This window comes from Triticum urartu, chromosome 6 (genome assembly GCF_003073215.2).
Source record: "Triticum urartu cultivar G1812 chromosome 6, Tu2.1, whole genome shotgun sequence".
NCBI classification, from domain to species: Eukaryota; Viridiplantae; Streptophyta; class Magnoliopsida; order Poales; family Poaceae; genus Triticum; species Triticum urartu.
The window spans coordinates 8352108-8374000 of NC_053027.1; the positions used below are offsets into that span (position 1 = coordinate 8352108).

General features: G+C 43.9%; 2 protein-coding genes across 16 annotated transcripts; both read right to left on the reverse strand.

The window, feature by feature from the left end:
• Nucleotides 1-1099: 1099 nt before the first annotated feature.
• LOC125513936 lies at nucleotides 1100-5862 on the reverse strand. Of its 15 annotated transcripts, none has more exons than XM_048679167.1 (5): nucleotides 4364-5862; nucleotides 3247-3313; nucleotides 1814-2607; nucleotides 1647-1710; nucleotides 1100-1561 (listed from the first exon to the last, which is right to left on the reverse strand). In XM_048679167.1, exon 1 carries the CDS (start codon nucleotides 5768-5770, stop codon nucleotides 4598-4600), a length of 1173 nt encoding a protein of 390 aa, XP_048535124.1. In that variant the 5' UTR covers nucleotides 5771-5862; the 3' UTR covers nucleotides 1100-1561; nucleotides 1647-1710; nucleotides 1814-2607; nucleotides 3247-3313; nucleotides 4364-4597. The 15 variants fall into 15 exon arrangements, with proteins under 15 accessions (XP_048535124.1, XP_048535127.1, XP_048535121.1 ...); XM_048679170.1 differs by having other exon boundaries at nucleotides 1814-1921; nucleotides 2511-2607; nucleotides 3247-5862; XM_048679164.1 differs by having other exon boundaries at nucleotides 1814-2344; nucleotides 2511-2607; nucleotides 3247-5862.
• A 7084-nt stretch (nucleotides 5863-12946) lies between these two features.
• On the reverse strand, nucleotides 12947-15337 carry LOC125516819 (transcription termination factor MTERF15, mitochondrial-like). Its single transcript, XM_048682122.1, has 2 exons — nucleotides 14489-15337; nucleotides 12947-13370 (listed from the first exon to the last, which is right to left on the reverse strand). Exons 1-2 carry the CDS (start codon nucleotides 15223-15225, stop codon nucleotides 12947-12949), a joined length of 1161 nt encoding a protein of 386 aa, XP_048538079.1. The 5' UTR covers nucleotides 15226-15337.
• Between the last annotated feature and the right edge of the window lie 6556 nt (nucleotides 15338-21893).

Here is a 21893-nt window from a genome sequence, read left to right on the forward strand (position 1 = left end):
GTGTTACTTCTCTTGCTTGCTTGTTTGTTGTTATTGCATCATATAGGTTGCTCACCTAGTTGCACATCTAGACAACCTACTTTGATGCAAAGTTTAATTTGGTAGAGAAAAGTTTAAAATTGTTAGTTGCCTATTCACACCCCCCCCCCCTCTAGTCAACCATATCGATCCTTTCAAATATGCTTGTCGCAAAGAAATTACATGGTTCCAGCAAAATCAGATTATGGTTCTAGCAAAAAAACATAAATGCAGCAAAGGGTTGTAGCAAAAACATGGTTAGTTCCAGCAAAATCAGAGCATGGTTGTAGCAAAAATCGATTGGAAAAACAAACATTGTCATGGAGATGGATGTAGCAAAAATCAATAAAACACCGGTAGTAACAAAAGCAAAAACGAATGTAGCAAAATGGTTCGCTGGTTCCAACAAAAATCACCGTGGTAACAGATTTTGGGGGGGGGGGGTGGGGGTGAGTGGGTGGTAGCAAAAATATGGGTTGGTTCAAGCAAAATTAAAGCATGGTTGTAGCAAAAATCTGATGCAGCGGCCATGGAGAGCAGCGCAACCAGTTGCGGGCGGCCATGGCAACGAGCATTGATTGCAACACCGTCGTGATTGCAGCCCGCTCAGCTCCGGCCATTGTTCCGTTGTATTATAAGAAGGTAGTTGCCTAGTTAATAAAAATCGATGGAAATAAACTACCCAATCACAACGACATGGTTAATCTGAAGTCGAACACACGCTACAACAAGTGACAAACGTCAACATCATCGTCATCGCTCTCAACGAACGGGATTTGTCATAGGTTGCCAACAATGAAAAAAAAACTTAGAAATGGCACCAGGCCGTCGCTAGAGTGTGACATAAAACAAAAAAAAAGCTTCAAATTCAGCAGAAGACACACAATTCAGTCGTCACCTTCATTGTGGCCGCACAAGGGCCACACCAGGAGATTTGTATGCTCTGCCCTGGCAAGAGGACATTGGTCTCCAGATGATGTCGGCCAAAAGGGGAGGGGCACCTAGATGATGCCTCTAGGCACGCGCTCGGGGAATTCTTTTTTACAGGTACTACCAACCAGATGATGGTCACCAATGTTAATGAATCAGCATGGTCTTAACTGTTCCTCCAACAGAAACAGAGCAGGTTTTACACATAGTTTCTAACCATCTTCAGATAGGGTTCGAAAAAGCCCAGCCATTACACGATCATCTCATCTTCCTCAGCTCCCAGACTGCTGCCAACTTCCCCAGCTAGCGACGCTTGATTGGACGGCGACACTGATCTTCCCCCGCCATCTTAATAGAGAGTCGAGTAATCTCGCGTGCCACGGCTGAAACCATTTCTCTCCTCCAGCGATCATGTAAGCTTGCGTCTGCAGCGGTATAATCCAGCCTGACCGCAGCAGTGCCTTCGGCCCCTTGCGTTTGTATTGCCAGATCTCAGAGCATCCTCAGAATCAATACTATGAATGATACATTGCTGCATCATCCTCAAGTCTTAGGAAGAGTGCATATTTAACTTGTTCCCACCCTAAATATCAATTACCACTCCACACTTGTACTGCAGAAATTGCTCAGGGTTTCAATAAGGTATGCAGCCACAGCCTGGAAATCGCAGAAAAAAGGGAATAAACTTCAGCGCATACCTAGTCAAAGGAGGTGTCAACTTGTCATGAGGAAGTGCAAGTGCATGTCAATGCCCACAGGAGCCTACAAAGCATGGAAGCAGAGCATAATGTGGAAGCCTGGCCGCGGTCTGCATGAAGCATAACAAGCAAATGGAGGGTGAATAACAACATAGCTTTATTCGTACCAGTTAGCTTGCTGAACTTTATTCATAACTGCCCTCTGCTTGCGTCCATACACCAAATTCCTTACACATAAAAAGCTCTATTATGACTGTTTCCGTTAAAGGAAAGCTCTGGTAAGACCAAAAGAAAGGACAAACTATATATTAGTCTGAGTAAATCACCATCAATTAGCTAGCGGCTTTAAATTCCACATCTAATTGCTTACATGGCAAATATATGGATGGAAAACAGAGAAATATGTTTGTTTACATTCGATTATCAACTCCAGAAAAAAGTGATGGCATGCATGGTTGACTCAATAAAACTGTATAGATGAAGATGAAAACACATAATTCACATACTGCATAGCGCCTCGATCATTTGTGGCTTTCTATTAAAATAATAAGCAATTGCAGCACTAGCTGGTGCTAAATTCAACCATCGACTGAACAGCAGCTTCTTTGCCCAAATATTTTCAATAACCCATTCTTCGGCAACAGTGCTCATAGAGGTGGAGTAAAAGCAAAGACCATTTGATAACACTAGAAGTTTCCCTGTGTACAAAAGAAAGTTTAGAGCACAAGTTCCTATCCCAGAGTAAGCGAAAAAGAAAATGTTCTAGTGTGAAAGTAAATTATCATGCAAGTATCAGGTTCAGAAGGATTGCACAACTTGTAAAATTCAGAAGGAGAAAGGCATCATCAACACTTGAATAAATACTTGTAACTGAAGGAAGTCTCAGGCATCATCAACTAACAGAGCCTTCAGAATCATGTGTAGTATAGCAAATCCCCAGCCACCATGCTTGGCTGATCTCCTGAAAGAAGAAGAAAGAACTAAGCATCTATATCTAGTTTCATCACTTCTTCTCAAGAAAGTAAGAAAGCCACATCAATCTACAACATTCAGTAAATCAGTCATGCTTGCCCAGCCAATTCTTACTCAAGGAAACTACTTTAAAAAGAATCATACTCACTTGGCAAGTCACCTCGTTCCTTAATAGACCCCTTCCCCTCGCCTTAATTGCATTAATATTATTTGTATAATTCCCACAGGCTAAACTAGGCACTAGAGAAGAGACACACAACTGATCTTCATTTCAAATCAGAGCTCTGCGCCAATAATAGCATGTGCCCATCTCCTTTGTGTTACTGCAAGCACACAGCTGAGATCTCATTTATTCCAATTTCTACAGCCTAACATATGTTCACCATCCTCTCCTCACACATCTTGATTCTTAATTTGAGGTAGACAAGCATGTCTACAATTTCTGTGTTTGCAATTCTCCAAGATTCTTTAACTACGCTGACAATCTGACAGCTAGTACTTGCATGCCTAGACTGAGATTTAACTGAAAAAAGTGTACGAAAAGATGACATTCACTGTAACTGAGAAAAAAATACTGCATTCTCTTAAATGTTAAGACCAAGCTTGGTTAAGATATCATCTCTGGTACCATCTCTTTGCTAAGGTAACAATCTTCGACATCTTCATTCTCTTTTCTCCAATTCCTGCCTACATGTCTTCAGAAGAGATTGTAACCAACACAACTGAAGCAAATATAGAAGAGCATCTAAAAATGCAAAAATATAAAACAGAGGATGGTACATAAGATCCCTACAAAAATATGCCAAGGCATAAAGATCTCCTAGCATCTATATAAATAGTGCTAATATGGAATAAAAATAGTTAACAAGTATGGCAGAGAATAACATGGTAATGTCATGACCCTTTTTAAGATTACCTTAACATAAGTTCCTTCATAGTGTATGAAATGCACTCTGTTTTTCGGAACCATACCATACAAGCATCATTTTGTGTATCCGCTACAAATACAAGGGTCTTTGAAATATCTGTTAAGTAGTGCTAGATGGGTGGGCTGCCAACAAAATGCTACTAGCCAACTACTGAAGTATTCAGTTTTGACAAAAGACGCTCCGAGGAAAAGCATCAGCGAGTAGCCATCCAAGAATATAAGAGAAAAATAAACGAAAAAACTGATACAAACTACTAGTAAACAATGACCTGCTTTCACAACAGTTAATATCTTACAAACAAAGCTACTGCAGGAAGAATGAAGAGTTTCAGCTTAGAGGAAGCAAATAAACAGACTAGATCAAAACTGCAACCTCAACAGTGACTAACACGTTAATTCCAGATTTGTTTCCACCAAAAAAGATGTTTAACGAATTTTGGGGCTTCATATCATCTTCATGGCAAAAAAGAGAACCTTTTTTCATGGAAAGATAGATTGACTCAGGATTGCATTGAAAGCTGAAATGGCAATTGAGAACATAAACATATAAGGCATGCAGATATACTCTTCATTAATATATTTGAAAGCATTTGCAGAATGCCCTGACAATATGACATCACAATGAACAGGTGAATGCCCTGATGTCACACTCTCTTAGTTCTTCTCTACCAAATCATGTAATGGACATACAAGCACTCTAAAATGAAATTATCAGTTTCATCCAGGATTGGCGACACTTAATTAACATGTACCAGACATACTATAGCAGACAAACAACAACATCTAGTTAGGCATAGAACACTGAGACGAAAATTACCAGCTCACTGCACGTAGACATACGTAGTTACAAATTCACATAGCCCATTATTGGTCTTGTAAATCTGAAACTAGAAGGCACTTCCCTTACAACTGGCAGCATAGGTTTTGGCAAGGTGGGGGCAGCTTCCTTGTATGGGCATACCAACTTTTCCATGAAATTTTTCCCAGTAACCAAGACTGCTGAATAGTAGTTCCACTCGCGCTCTAGCAATCCATTTTCCTGCTTCTTGGTTCATGTAAATGTGAATGTAGCAGGCACCTGCCCTGTGCAAGCAGCTGCATAGTCTTCAGCAAGGTGAGGTGCAGCTTGATTGTGAGGGCATATGAACTTCTCGACAAATACCTTCTCGCGGACCACCACCATACTATAGTAGTCTCTGTCATGATTTAGCAATCCACTTTCCTTAAGAAACCTCATAACATAGTAGCGGGGCCTGAGCCGTCCCTCCAGGCTGCAAGTGAGCATAGCGGGACGATGAGCAATGTAGGCCGGCTCCAACCCCACCTCAGAGATCAGGAAGTCTGACATACGCTGCAGCACGCCATTTGATCTTGTCAGCAAAACCGGAGCCTTGGACACAGCAATGCCAACCTCGGTATCTGACCACCTAAGTGTCCTCTTCAAGTAGTCCACTTTGGCAGCGATCTTGTCCTCGCTGAAGCATGAGACAGTGTGCAGCGCTTGCCTGAACATTCCAGAGTCACGGGGCACACCTAGACGTTCGGTGCACGCAACCATCGCCAGGACACGCCCTGGTTTGGCGCTAATCATCCTTGGCTCACGGATGAACAGCTTAGCAACATCGCTAGCACCTAGCCCGCACTCTGCTAGGAGCTTGACATTGGGCTTGACCACCCTCTCGAGGTGGGAGCCGAGGAAGCCAGAGCAGTGTTTGAGGGGCCGGAGCAAGTTGTCAATGGAGCCGAAGAGCGGCAGGTAGTACTCTAGCTTGGAGACGACGGATGTGTGGCGGAAGTTGCCGGGGGCGAGCGAGACGAGGCGCGCGATCTTACGGTGTGACAGGCCGAGCCCGGTGAGCCCAGCGACGACGGGGGCCAGGGTTCTCTCCACGCCGGCGCAGAGGAACCGCGGGTCCTTGGCGACGACGGCCGCGACATCAGCGCCGGAGAGGCCGAGGCCGGCGAGGAAGGAGAGGACGGCGTCGGGGTTGGCGGGGGACTTGAGGTGGGGGAGCTTGGCGGAGGCCTTGAGTGCCTGGGCACGGGTGAGGCCGCAGGTGGAGACGAGGTACTCCTCCACGGCGAAGCTAGGGTTCGGGGAAACGGCGGGCGCGGCGGTGGCGGCGGTGGAGAGCAGGCGGTGGAGGGAGAGGAGGGGGGAGGTGGAAGGAGAGGGCGCGCCGGAGAGGAGATGGGAGAGGACGCGCTGCCGGAGGAGGAGCATGACGCCGCGACGGCGGCGGCGGCGGTGGGGAATTCGAGTGGCGTTGGACGTGGGGTATTCGAGTGGTGGACGGGGATTCTGAAATGAAACTGAACTTGGCTGAGCTCCATTCAATCCCTGCCACTCAAATAACATCCAACGGCCTATTTCCAACCACACAACACCAGAACCCAAAATAACTTCCCAAGATTGTTTTCACAGTATGGAATATGGATAGATACACGGCGCGTTTAAAATGTTACAAAAAATTGTTCCACGACAGTTTAAAAAAAAAGTTGTTCCACAACTAGAATATCGAACAAACATAATTCATGGCATTTTTTTGGGCCGACAAGCGAGACGGAAGTTCCGCGGTGGTAGAGAGTTAGCTGCTTAATAAGGAAAATGATGACAAAAAACCACTCCCGGTCCACAACGGAACAGGGGAAATTCAGACCCGAACACACGTTGAAGAAACGACAAACATCGACACCAGGACAACAACAACGTATTCGCTTTCGAAAAAAATCCAAAGAACCCAATAGTAGCGGCAATTTTTTGACCTACGATGAAAAAGGAAGCTCCGACTTCAATAGAAGAACACAAACCACCACTTAGTATCGTCATTATTGTCACACAAGAGCCATGTGAAGGAGATCTGGGCGGGCACCATAGCAACTAAACAAATCTATACGACATAAGCCAACTCACGAGTGGCGGGGGGGGGGGGGGGGGGGGGCTCCTGTGCTGCTAAGGGAGCGACCCACGAAGCATCACCATTTGGAAGATCTGGATGGATATGAGGTTTTCCTACAAGGCTCGCGGACTAGGGATAGAGTGTCATGAACCCAACGAATAATATTTTTTCATTTATCATTAACTTTTTTGCTTCAAATTTTGTATAATTATTACACTATATAGATTTGGAAATAGGGAAACGGGAATAGTGGTACAATACAAAAAGAAACATTATATAGTTAGTACATTAAATCTTTTCGGCTGGAAGGTTTTCTTCTACAAAGCCCCATACGTCACTAGTAGAAAAGGGCCATTTGTCCTGATTCTAGAGGGACTAAAAGGCCGTTCACGTGGCCTCTGTCTGGAGCTCCATCTTTAGTCCCGGTTGGTAACACCAACCGGTACTAAAGGTATTTTTACGGAAAAATTGAATTTTTTTATTTTTTTTCAATTTTCTGAATTATTTTTCCAATTTAATCTCTAATCACCCCTCATCACTGCTCTATTTAACCTCTAATCTCTAATCACCCCTCATCATTCCAAATCATCTAACTTCCCCGCCGCTTACCCATCCTCTCATTACTCCAACCTGAGCACGCTTAACTTTCGGGTTCTATTCCCCCTTGTTTTCAAGTCTGCACTTGTTGTTTTTCTGACAATAGTAAGATGTCAATCCTATTAACTCTCAGGAGTTTAGCTTGAGCATGAAGTCACACGTTTCACTGTTTGAGTTTGAAACTATTATTCTAAAAAACAATAATTATTTAGTAACACAAATATTTCTTAAATAAGTAGTTTGACCAGATTTGACCAAAATTCAAAAAAAATGAAATAATTATTTAGTAACACTAATATTTCTTGAATAAGTAGTTTGACCATAGTTTGACCACAGTTTGACCAGATTTGACCAAAATTCAAAAAACTGTAATAATTATTTAGTAACACTAATATTTTTGAATAATTATTTAGTAACACTAATACTTCCTGAATAAGTAGTTTGACCAGATTTAACTAAAATTCAAAAAAACTGAAATTTGAGCATAACTTTTTTTTCCTTTTAGAGTTTGAGGATTTAAAAATTTTGCAAACAGGCCTACGGCTGTCAAAATCGGATGCGGATTTTTGTGTAGAGCATTTTGATATATTATACGTTTTTTTCGACATCATATGCAAAAGTTATAGCAGTTTTACTTTTTCATGGCACTTTTTGCAAAACATATCCAAATTTAAGTTTTTTATTTTTCTAACTAGTAGGTGTAGTAACATAACTACATCTCAAAGAATTTTATTTTTTGAAGTTTTTATCATTTTCTTTTGCTTTTTACCAAACTGAAAAGACGATCGGGGCGGGGGGGGGGGGGGGGGGGGGGGGGTAGAGTATGAAAATGGGACCTTTAGTCCCGGTTCGTGTCCCAAACCGGGACTAAATGTCTAATCTTTAGTCCCGGTTTGAGATACGAACCGGGACTAAAGGGCATCGCACCCTTTAGTCCTGGTTCGTGTCTCAAACCGGGACTAAAGGGCTCATTTGAACCGGGACTAATGCCTTTAACCGCATGAACCGGGACCAATGCTCACATTAGTCCCGGTTCATGAATGTACCGAGACTAATGGGCTTATCTGGCCCGAATGAAAGCCTTATTTTCTACTAGTGCATGCCACCCGTCATCGAATTAAAATACAAACATGATATACACTCAACTTCAAAAATCAAGCAAACCAGGCATAGCTCAGATGGTTAGATTCGGCATGGTGGAACCGTCCAACCGGGGTTGAAGTCCTACACTTGGTATTGGTGCTCGCATGTTTATTGAATTTATTTCTGGTGTTCCGGCGGTGTTCATTCAGTGGAAGGAAACAGTTCCGTCAATTACGAGGCGCTTGTGATGACTTCGTCAATCTTAGGATGTTGTGCCATCTCAATATCTCAGAGATGCTCATAGAGATAGGGCATGTATGTGCGTTCATAGGGATGAGTATACATGAGCATCTGCGGTTGTAGTGTGTTAAAAAACCCTCCAAAAATCAAATACAAATTTGAATATTTAATGGATACAAATTCGTTTCTCTTTTTGTACAGATACCAACAACCATACAATGTTCCTCCAACAGAAATGAAACCCACCAGACAACAGCCAGCAGGCAGATAGGGTTCGAAAAAAGGCCCAGCCGTTACATCTTCATCTCATCTTCCTCACCTCCCAAACCGCTGACAACTGACCCCAGATAGCGGCGCTTGATTGTACGACGCTGATCTTCCCCTGCCATCTTCAGAGTGCGTCGAGTAAGCTCGCGCCGCCATGGCTGAAACTTGAAACCAGATCAAGCAACCTTGCGTCTGCGGCGGTGCAATCCAGCCCAACTTCAGCGGTGCCTCCAGTCCTTTGCTATCATATATTGCCGGATCTCAGACCATCCACAGAATCAGTACCGTTGCTCTCATATTGCTGCATCGTTCTCTCATCAGTAGTCCTACCAAAAAGTGCATATTTAACTTGTTCCTGCTTCTCATTTATCTGAGAGAAACCAGGGAAACAAAAGCCTCTCCAAGTAGAATTAGGCGGCAAAGTATTTATCTCCTACTGCAGAAACTGCTCAGGGTTTCAGAAAGGTATGCAGCCACAGCCTGAAAATCACACAAAAAAGGGTGTAAACATACGTAGTAGAGCTTAACATAAGCAAGAAAAACAACACCTAGTCAAAAAGGTGTTTACTTGTTATGAGGAAATTGAAAAAGAAGTGCAGGTTAATGCCGCACAAAGCATGGAAGCAAAACATAATGTGCACAAAAATTGTTAAATATGCCGATAGATTAAGTAACCATGCACATCGGAGGGCGAATAACATGCATACTTATACTTAGTTAGCTTGCTGAACTTTGTTCCTACACATAAAAGGCTCTTTTAAGTCTGTTTCCATTAAAGAAAAGCTCTAGTAAGACCAACAGAGGAAGGCGAACTAAATATTAGTCTGAGTAAACTACCATCAATTAGCTAGCGGCTTTGAATTCCACATCTAACTGCTTACATGTCTTAACTGCTTACATGGCATAAATCTTAACGGAAAACAGAGAAATTTGTTTTTACATCTGATTATCAACTCCAAACTTGTTTTTTATGGAATGTTGACTTAATAAAAATCAAGGGTTACATAGCTCCTTGAGCATTTGCAGCTTTTCTATAAAAATAATAAGAAATTGCACACTGAGCAGCAGCTTCGTTGCCCACATATTTCAATAACCCACTCCGCAGCAGTGCTCATAGAGGTAGAGTAAAAACAAAGACCATTTTATAACACCAGAAGTTTCCCAATGTACAAAAGAAAAGTTCAGAGCACGACTTCCTATCCTAGAGCAGTCCAAAAGAAAAACATGTTCTAGTGTGGATGCAAATTATCATGAAGTATCAAGTTCAGTGTTGATACTTGAGCAGAAACTAACACCATTTAGCTTTTCCCAAACAGGACACCAAATTTTCACTGTATTTGGCTCGATATGGCTTGCTAAACAACATTTGTTTATTACCCTGATTTTGGCTGCAACTAAGTTAATTGTGTAAGTCAACTCACTGCTTATTTTGCCTTATTCACATTTTCAAGTAGAATTAACATATACCAAGTTTAGTCTGAACATTTGCTGAAGTCTCAAAAGGACACAGTAATTACAAGAAGTGAGTTTACAACATACAGTCTCTAGGACAATACAAGAAGGATTGCATAACTTGCAAAATTCAGTAGGAGAAAGGTAGAGTAAAATCAGGGCAAATCAATTAGCTCATTCCACATCTAATTGCTTACATCCAATTATCAACTCCGGTTTTTTTTTATGGAATGCATGGTTGACTTAATAAAATTCACTGGTTACATAGCTCCTTGAGCATTTGCGGCTTTTCTATTAAAAATAATAAGAAATTGCAAACTTTAGCTGGTACTAAATTCAACTGTTGACTGAGCAGCAGCTTTGCTGCCCAAATATTCAATAACCCATTCCGCAGCAGTGCTCATAGAGGTAGAGTAAAATTAAAGACCATTTTAAAACACAAGAAGTTTCCCAGTGTACAAAAGAAAAGTTCAGAGCACAACTTCCAATCCTGTTGCAGTGCAAAAGAAAAACATGTTCTAGTCGGAACATTTGCTAATGATGACTCGAAAGCAATAGCAATTACACAACCATAGAACAATACATGCACCAAGGGTAACATATCTAGAGTTTAATACAATCTCTAGGACCCTACGAGAAGGATTGCATAACTTGCAAAATTCAGAATGCGTCAGGTTATAAATACTTGTTAATGAAGGAAGCTGCAGGGCATCATCAACTAACAAAGCCTTCAGAATCACGTGTAATATAGCAAAGGCCCAGCCACCATACATGGTCGATCTCCTGGAAAGAAGAAAGAACTATGCATCTATATCCAGTTTCATCACATCTTCTCCTGGAAGGAAGAAAGCACCATCAATTTATAACATTCAGTAAATTAGTCAGTATGCTCCTCTTTATTGCCCAGCCAATTCTTACTTGAGGAAAGTACCGTTTTATCAATTCATAATCACCTGGCAAGTCACCTCTTTCATCAAACGACCCCTTCTCCTCACCTTCATTGCATTGAGACACACAACTGATCTTCATTTCAAATCATAGCTCTTTGCCAATAATAGGATGTGCCCATGTCCTTTGTGTTACTGCAAGCACACAGCCGAGATATCATTTCTTCCGATTTCCACAGCCTAACATCAGGAACATACAAATAAATGTGCACCATCCTCTCCTCACAGACACTTGATTCTTAGTTGAGGAACACCAGCTTGTCTACAATTTCTGTGTTCAAAATTCTGCAACATTCTATAACTACACTATATCTGACAGATGGTACATGCGTGCCTAAACTGAGATTTAACTTAAAAGAGAAGAGATGGCATTCAGTATAACTGAGAAAAATACTGCATTACCTTAAATGTTAATATCAAGCTTGGTTAAGATATCATCTCTGTCTGGGACAATCTCTTTTGGCTAAGGTAATAGTATTCGACATCTTCATTCTCTTTTCCCCAATTCCAGCCTACATGTCTTCAGAAGAGATTGTAACCAACACAACTAAAGCAAATATAAAAGTGCATCTAAAAATTCAAAATATAAAACAGAGGATGGTACATAAGATCCACCTCACTATCCCTAAAAATATATGTCAATGGATAAAGGTGACTGCATATATATAAATAGTGCTAATATGGATTAAATTAGTTAACAGGTATGGCAGAGATTAACATGGTAATGCCATGACCCTTTTGGAGATTACCTTAACATAAGTTCCTTCATAGTGTATGAAATGCCCTCTGTTTTTCGGCACCGTACCATACAAGCATCAATTTGTGTCTTCGGTACAAATACAAGGGCCTTCGAAATATCCGTTACGTAGTGTGGGCTGTCAACAAATGCTACCGGCCAACTACTGAAGTATTCAGTTTTGACATCAGATGCTCCTATAAAAAGTATCAGCAAGTAGGCTATCCAAGAATATAAGACAAAAATAAATGAAAAAACTGATACAAAGTACTAATAAACGATGACCTGATTTCACAACAGTTAATATCTTGTAAACAAAACTACTGCAGGAAGAATGAAGAGTTTCAGCTTAGAAGAACTAGAGGGAGCAACCAAAAGACTAGATCAAAACTGCAACCTCAGCAGTGACTAACACGTTAATTCCAGATTTGTTCCCACGAAAAAGGACATTCAGCCAATTTTGGGACTTCAGATCATTTTCATGGCAAAAATTAGAACCTTTTTTTCATGGAAAGATAGATTGACCCAGGATTAAGCTGCAATGGCAATTGAGAACATAAACATATAGGGCCTGCAGATATACTCTTCATTAATATATTTGAAAGCATTTGACAATATGACATCAAGATGGACAGGTTAATTGCAGTGTAATTCTTTCTTCTGTACTAAATGATGCAATGGACATACAAGGGCTCACGATAAAATTATCAGTTTCATTCAGGCCCAGCGACGCTAAATTAGCATGCACCTGGCCCAGCGATGCTAAATTGGCATGTACTCCCTCCGTTCCGAATTACTTGTCTTGGATTTGTCTAGATACGGATGTATCTAGACTCATTTTAGCGCTAGATACCTCCGTATCTAGACAAATCTAAGACAAGTAATTCGGAACGGAGGGAGTAGCAGACAACCAACATCCACTCAGGCAATGAACGCAGACAGAGATTACCAGCTCACTACACATAGTGTAAACATTTTTGTGCCATAAGTTACGAATTCTCATGTAACTCTGATATTAGAAGGCACTTCCCTACAAGTTTGAGCATAGTCTTCGGCGAGGTGGGGGCAGCTTCCTTGTGAGGGCATACAAACTTTTCCATGAAAATCTTCTCAGTCACCAAGACTGCTGGATAGCAGTTCCACTCGCGCTCTAGCAATCTATGTTCCTGCTTGTTGGTTCATGTAAATATGAATCTCGAAGGCACTCTGCCTCTGCAAGCGGTTGCATAGTCTTCAGCAAGGTGCGGTGCAGCTTCCTTGTGAGGGCATACGAACTTCTCCAAGAATAGCTTTTCGGTGACCTTGACAATTGTATTATAGCTTAGGTCACGCTTGAGCAATCTATTTTCCTTGAGAAACTTCATAACATAGTAACGGGGTCTTAGCCGGACCTCCACGCCAAGAACGAGCATATTCGGCCGATGAGCAATGTAGGCTGGCCCAAGCCCCGCCTCAGAGATAAGGAACTCGGACCTGCGCTGTAGCATCTTCTTTGAACTCCTCAGAAGAGACGGGGCCTTGGACACCGCAATGCCGACCTCGGCATCTGACCACCTAAACGTCTTCTTCAAGTAGTCCACTCTGGCAGCAATCTTCTCCTCAGGGTCGGCCAATAGATATATGGGGCCCTGGGGCAAGACAGCAATAAGGGCCCCTGTTTACTCAAAATCTCAAAATATTTTATATTTCAAAGGCAAAGTAATATCCAGTACATAGCTTCTTAATTTGGACTCTAAAACTGATAGTACAATTTAATTTATCGATCAAGTGAACTAATGAAATGATGTAGTTCGGCAGAAGCTCGCTTTCCACAATAGCTTGTATTCCTAAATTTGAATGGAGACTTCATTTGTCAGCTGGTTGTTCTTCAACACTTGCTATGGCCAATTGATTCTAGGGGATCTCTAGAAGAACTACCAGGTCTGAAAATTTTGCCAAGTGATCCTTTTAGGGATTTTACCTCTTTTGATTTTTTCTCTTCCTTTTGTTACTACCAAATAAATACTTTCCAGAGGACATGTCAATAAACAAGAACAAGCAGCATAAAATGATTAAAACGGGGAAGAAAAGGCACCTGAATGTGGATGTAGGTGGCCAAATCAGCAGATCCACAGGTTGAAGTCAGCACGAACGAGAACACAACACCATGAACTGAATAATTTGCCCCCCTTCTCTAGTTCAGGAGCTCCCCTAATCTCCTAACTGCCGAGCACTCACACTTAGATCCACTGAAGTCTGAAGAGTATAAAATAAGAAGAAGAGATGTGGAGTCGTTGGAGGGCACATCTACTTAATTGAAAGGAGGAACAGGATTATGAGGAGGAGGAAAAGAAGAACATGTACTATCTCCAAGTCTCCAACATCTAGCTAATGGGGAACGAGCAGAACATAGAAGAAGGAAGGACAGCCCGATTTGTGCCTTTAGTCCCCACTAATGGCCGGCGGCGATCTAGGAATCGGAGGCGCTCGGAACGGCGGCGATCTAGGAATCGGAGACGCTCAGGAACGGCGGCGCTATTTTCGAAGTATGGGATTTGGGGTAGAGGAGACGAGGAGCACGGGAAAGAGCGACGCTGAGCGAGCCCTCTTTACTCTCGTTGTTTTTCTGGGCTTCCTAGTACTATAGAGGAAATAATAATTGGGCTGGGGCCCCTGCCTGCCGGGGGCCCAGGGCGGGCGCCCCGTTTGCCCGGCCTATGGGCCGGCCCTGCTTCTCCTCGCTGAAGTATGAGACAGCCTGCAGCGCTTGCCTGAACATCCGAGATCCACGGGGCACACCTATACCTTCGGCGCACGCAACCATCGCCAGGACACACTCTGGTTTGGAGCTCTGCAACATTGGTACACGGGTGAGCAGCTTGGCAATGTCACGAGCACCTAGCCCGCATTCTCTCAGGAGCTTGACATTTGGCTTGACCGCCGTCTCGAGGTCAGAGTCGAGGAGGCCGGAGCCGTGTTTGAGCGGCCAGAGCAAGTTGTCAATGGAGCCGAAGAGCGGCAGGTAGTACTCTAGCTTGGAGACGACGGATGTGTGGCGGAAGTTGCCGGGGGCGAGCGAGACGAGGCGCGCGATCTTACGGTGTGACAGGCCGAGCCCGGTGAGCCCAGCGACGACGGGGGCCAGGGTTCTCTCCATGCCGGCACAGAGGAACCGCGGGTCCTTGGCGACGAGGGCGGCGACGTCGGCGGCGGAGAGGCCGAGGCCGGAGAGGAAGGCGAGGACGGCATCGGGATTAGAGGGGAACTTGAGGTGGGGGATCTTGGCGGAGCCGCTGAGTGCCTGGGCTCGGGTGAGGCCGCAGGCGTCGACAAGGTAGTCCTTGACGGCGAAGGCGGGGCTTGCCGGAGTGGGCGGCACCGGCGCCGTGGTTGAGAGGAGGCGGGGGAGAGAGGAGATGGGAGAGGCGGATCGGGAAGAGAGGAGGTGGCTGAGGATGCATCTGCGGAGTCGGAGCATGGCGGCGGCGGCGGCGCCGGGGTTAGCTTTCTGGCGGTGGGGGCGGCGGGTTCAGTGCGCACATGCGTGAGATTGGTGTGCTGCTGCCTTCGTTCCTCAAACGAGACTTGCCTGCTTCCCGTCGTGTGCCCATCCGTGCTTCCGTCCACGTGGCTTGATTTGATTGGAACAAAATAAGGCTCGGCCTCACCCCCTTAAAATCAGGGGTAGATGATTAGATTAGAAAGAAAAAAGAAAAAAAGACAACCGTAGAATTAAGTGGGAGCATGGATGGGAGCACGGGGAAGGAGCAGGCAAGCCTCGTCCGAGGAACGAAGGCAGCAAAGCACACCAATCTCACGCATGTGCGCACTGAACTCGTTCCTCTGCATCAACGTCATCCAAAATTCCACAAGTTGTGAAATTTACCAGGGAAAACAATGTAAGTAGTATCTTTCGAGCTTCATATTTTTTCAGAAAAAAGAATCATAAACTAAATTCCATTTGTTTTGTCCTTCGTACCGTTAATATACAGTCGAGCCAAATATCAGATGTCCACCACCACCAGCCGCGATGGGCAAGAAGGCACATGTGGAGAAGACTCAGCGTGGTTGTTGCTCGGCGACTGCTGTTGAGCCTTCGTCCCCTCTACGTAACCATGATGTCTATAATGGACGTTGCGTCAAGGATGAGCCACGGTCTTCATCGCTTCGCCAGCCGGCCATCCAATGATGCCCGCCCCTCTCCGTCTAAGTCGCACGCCCCTCTTGGACCACTAGTTCCTAAATCGTAGGTCGCGCAACTCGACATCATCGTTTGATAGCTCCAAACCCCTCATCCCGATCGATTGGCGTTGTGCCTCCTTCGCGAAAACACTAGTGGCGTCGGACTAGGTCCTCGCCAACCTCGGCCGAGGACCGCTTGAAGACCATATCAAAGAGGGACACCTGTCACTGGAGCCGGACCAGCCATGAGCTATTCTAACTCGGCGTCGCAGAGTCGGAGCATGACACCTACGCCAAGCATGACACCTACGCCAGCCAGAGGCTGGGCGGCTTGGGTGCGAGCGCGTCACCGTGGCTGGCCGGTCCTTTGCAAACGCCCTAACGATGACAACAACGACATGCCAAGTGGCCTCGACGGGCATGCCAAAGAGGTTACCGTGCACTGTTTAATTTAATTTTAGTTTATACTTAAATTGGGGTAGTTTGCATGTAATTTCAATAGCTTGTGTATAATATATCATACTTTGTTAAAATTCATCCGTTTGATTTTGGTTGGGGCAGGGGGAGGGGGGCATTTGAGGGAGATGGCTTCTGTTCGGTCACACCCCCATTTCAAAGATGTGAAATTTGCGTGAGATTTGAAAACAAAAGTAGTCTAAAACATCCAAACACACCTTTGAAATGGAATCACCTTGCAATTCCAAGCTCGGCACCGTCATCTATATGTGTTATAATTCATCATATTTGTTTGAAATTTAACCTATAATTTTTTTTCAATTTGTGATATTTAATATTTTTTTTGTATACTTAGGACATGGGTAATAGATTTGACGTTGTGATTTTTTTAAACAAAAATGACATTGTATTTTTTTTGTTTCATGCATGATCACTAGTAGAAAACAGGGCTATGGTCCAGGCCGGCTCAGCCCATTAGTCCCGGTTCAGTGTAGAACCGGGACTAATGTGGGCATTGGTCCCGGTTCGTGAGCCCAGGGGGCCGGCCGGGCCACGTGGGCCATTGGTCCCGGTTCGTCTGGACCTTTTGGTCCCGATTGGTGGGACGAACCGGGACCAATGGGCCTCGCTCCTGGCCCACCACCATTGGTCCCGGTTGGTGGCCTGAACCGGGACCAAAGGCTCCCCTTTAGTCCCGGTTCTTACCACAAACCGGGACCAATGAGGTGCCTATATATACCCTCGCCCGCGAGCAGAGCACTCCAGTGCTCTGTTTTTCTCTGGCCGGCGAGGGGAGGGGTTTGTGGTGCTCTAGCTCACCTCCTATGCACATGAGGTGTTTGATGGAATGCTCGAGCCACACTACTTAAACTTTCTCCTCTCGAAGCTCGACCTCCAAGCTCCATTTTCCTCGAGATTTGTCTAGATTTAGCGGTCCGTCATGCCCCGTCCCCGTCTTCACCGCCGTCGATCACCCGCGCTGATCTCATCACCGACACCACCGTGGTGAGCCTCTTGTTCTTATCTTCTTTCTGAAAGGAAAAATATTCTTACTTGTCTGTTTAGATAGATACTTGTATCATTTTCTTACATTTATTATTGCATCTTATATAGTGCGATGGTTTTGGTATCCGCCCCCGTCGGCCCTCGTCCTGTCTATGATTCGGATTTGGTATGTATATTATCTTCATAACTATTGGTTCATTTATTGTTTATGAAAATTATGCCGACCAACGTGACATAGATTTTATTTATCTAGGATGTATGTGAATCGGAAATGCCAACCGACCCTATTGTCGAGAGGTTAAATTTAGTTGAAGAAGAAAACAATTTGTTGAAGGAAAAAATAAAAAAAATTGAGGAGGAGAAGATGATATTGGAGTTGCATGTTGCGGATGTCGTCGATGATCACAAGATCAAGATGGATGCAATGCGCTTGAAGATTAGAAAGATTAGAAAATATGCCATTCATACCGAGGCTTGGTATCATTATGCCGTTGGATCAATTGTTACCTTGGTTGCGATTATGATCGCATTTGTTTTCGCATTGAAATGTTTTACATAGTTTCAATGTATGGTTTAATTAATTAGATGCTCTGGAGAGCTATATGTTGTTAGATGAGAACTATGTATGCACTTTGGTTTTAATGTGATGATGAACTTCTATTAATTTGGACACTTAATTATATATAATGCACGCAGATGAACCGGCAATGGATGTACGGTGACAGACACACCCGCGAGTACATTAAGGGCGTGCATGAGTTTCTCGATGCGGCTGAGGCAAACAAGCAGAATGGTTTTATGTGTTGTCCATGCACTGAATGTGGGAATACGAGGTCTTACTCTAACCGGAAAATCCTTCACTCCCACCTGCTTTACAAGGGTTTCATGCCACACTATAATGTTTGGACGAGGCACGGAGAAATAGGGGTTATGATGGAAGACGGCGAAGAAGAAGAGTACGATGACAACTATGTGCCCCCTGAATACGGTGATGCTGCAACGGGGGGAGCTGGTGAAGATCAAGAGGAACTAGACGATGTGCCCAATGATGCTGCCACGGGTGAAGCTGCTGAAGATCAAGAGGAACCAGACGATGTGCCCGATGATGATGATCTCCGCACCGTACTGGAATTGCTGCAGTGGAAGGCAGAGAATGCTGTGGCTGACAAAGGATTTGAGAAGCTACTGAAAATATTGAAGAAGAAGCTTCCAAACGATAACGAATTGCTCGACAGTACATACGCAGCAAAGAAGGTCGTATGCCCTCTAGGATTGGAGGTGGAGAAGATACATGCATGCCCTAATGACTGCATCCTCTACCGTGGTGCATACAAGGATCTGAACGCATGCCCGGTATGCGGTGCGTTGCGGTATAAGATCAGACGAGATGACCCTGGTGATGTTGACGGCGAGCCCCCCAGGAAGAGGGTTCCTGCGAAGGTGATGTGGTATGCTCCTATAATACCACGGTTGAAACGTCTGTTCAGAAACGAAGAGCATGCCAAGTTGATGCAATGGCACAGTGAGAACCGAAAGAAAGATGGGAAGTTGAGAGCACCCGCTGACGGGTCGCAGTGGAGAAAAATCGAGAGAAAGTACTGGGATGAGTTTGCAAAGGACCCAAGGAATGTATGGTTTGCTTTAAGCGCGGATGGCATTAATCCTTTCGGGGAGCAGAGCAGCAATCACAACACCTGGCCCGTGACTCTATGTATGTATAACCTTCCTCCTTGGATGTGCATGAAGCGGAAGTTCATTATGATGCCAGTTCTCATCCAAGGCCCTAAGCAACCCGGCAACGAAATTGATGTATACCTAAGGCCATTAGTTGAAGAACTTTTACAGCTGTGGAATGGAAACGGTGTACGTACGTGGGATGAGCACAGACAGGAGGAATTTTTAACCTTAAGGCGTTGCTGTTCGTGACCATCAACGATTGGCCCGCTCTCAGTAACCTTTCAGGACAGACAAACAAAGGATACCACGCATGCACACACTGTTTAGATGACACTGAAAGTATATACCTGGACAAATGCAGGAAGAATGTGTACCTGGGCCATCGTCGATTTCTTCCGACCAACCATCAATGTCAAAAGAAAGGCAAGCATTTCAAAGGCGAGGCAGATCACCGGAAGAAGCCCGCCATGCGCACCGGTGTTCACGTGCTTGCTATGGTCAATGATTTACACTACGTAATCTTTGGAAAGGGTCTCGGTGGACTAGCTGTTCCGAATGACGCTGAGGGACACACACCCATGTGGAAGAAGAAATCTATATTTTGGGACCTACCCTACTGGAAAGACCTAGAGGTCCGCTCCTCAATCGACGTGATGCACGTGACGAAGAACCTTTGCGTGAACCTGCTAGGCTTCTTGGGCGTGTATGGGAAGACAAAAGATACACCCGAGGCACGAGAGGACCTGCAACGTTTGCACGAAAAAGACGGCATGCCTCCGAAGCAGTATAAAGGTCCTGCCAGCTACGTTCTTACGAAAGAAGAGAAAGAAATCTTCTTTGAATGCCTGCTCAGTATGAAGGTCACGACTGGCTTCTCGTCGAATATAAAGGGAATAATAAATATGCCAGAGAAAAAGTTTCAGAACCTAAAGTCTCATGACTGCCACGTGATTATGACACAACTGCTTCCGGTTGCATTGAGGGGGCTTCTACCGGAAAACGTTCGATTAGCCATTGTGAAGCTATGTGCATTCCTCAATGCAATCTCTCAGAAGGTGATCGATCCAGAAATCGTACCAAGGCTAAGGAGTGATGTGGCGCAATGTCTTGTCAGTTTCGAGCTGGTGTTCCCACCATCCTTCTTCAATATCATGATGCACGTCCTAGTTCATCTAGTCGACGAGATTGTCATCCTGGGGCCCGTATTTCTACACAATATGTTCCCTTTTGAGAGGTTCATGGGAGTCCTAAAGAAATATGTCCGTAACCGCGCTAGGCCAGAAGGAAGCATCTCCATGGGCCATCAAACAGAGGATGTTATCGGGTTTTGTGTTGACTTCATTCCTGGCCTTAACAAGATAGGTCTCCCTAAATCGCGGTATGAGGGGAGACTGACTGGAAAAGGCACTCTGGGAAGAGACTCAATAATATGCAGGGACGGATATTCTTGGTCTCAAGCACACTACACAGTTCTACAGAACTCTACCTTGGTGACCCCGTATGTCGATGAACACAAGAACAGTCTGCGCTCCAAACACCCGAAGCAGTGCGACGACTGGATTACATGTGAACACATCAGGACTTTCAGCAGTTGGTTGGAAACACGTCTCAGAGGTGACAACACTGTTTGTGATGAGTTGTAGTTGTTGTCCAGGGGACCATCTTTGACTGTATTGACTTACAAAGGATACGAGATAAATGGGAATACATTTTACACGATCGCCCAAGATCAAAAGAGCACCAACCAAAACAGCGGTGTCCGCTTTGATGCAGCAACCGAGAGCGGAAAGGACACATATTATGGTTACATAGTGGACATATGGGAACTTGACTACGGACCTGATTTTAAGGTCCCTTTGTTTAAGTGCAAATGGGGCAATCTGTTAGGCGGCGGGGTACAGGTAGACCCACAGTACGGAATGACAACAGTGGATCTGAAAAATCTTGGGTACACTGACGAACCGTTCGTCCTAGCCAATGATGTGGCACATGTTATCTATGTGAAGGACATGTCTACCAAACCGAGAAAAAGAAAAGATAAGGAAGCGAATACATCATACGATGAGCCAAAGCGCCACATAGTTCTTTCAGGAAAAAGGGACATCCTGGGAGTGGACGGCAAGACAGACATGTCTGAAGATTATGAAAAGTTTCATGAAATTCCTCCCTTCAATGTCAAGGCTGACCAAGCATCCTGATAAACAATGAAGATTATCCATGGTTACGGCTCAATAAGCAAATGACACAAGCGAAGAAAAAGTGAAGACTTTCTCCCGCAATAAGCAAATGCTATGTGGGTGAAATTATGATACCATCCCAACTTTCAACTTTTTCAGAGTTCATTTGAAATGCTTTCATGTCTTATGGTTCGAAACTTTGATACTTCGAAAGTGATTGTCCATTTTGTACACGAAGTGCATCAAGTTTTTGTCGTAACCCTCTCTACTTTTTGGAACATGCTATGTGGGTGAAATGATGATACCATGCCAACTTTCAACCTTTTCAGAGTTCATTTTGAAATGCTTTCCAATTTCAAAGTCATTTAGCTCAAAGAATGAATTAATAGCAAACAGAATGAACTACAAAACTTTTATGAAAATAAAAACAATCAATTAAAATATTATGTTATGATCAACTAAAATAAAACTATAATATTCTTCAATAGCAAAAAGAATATAATTTGTGTGACCTAAAATCAAACTATAAGTATTTAATTGTAAGTATAAATAAAAAATAAATAGCAAAGAAGAAAAAAATTCTAATTTTATAGTAAAGTTATTCATAAACTAGTGATTCACACAAATTTTTAAAAATTCAAAATTAAAC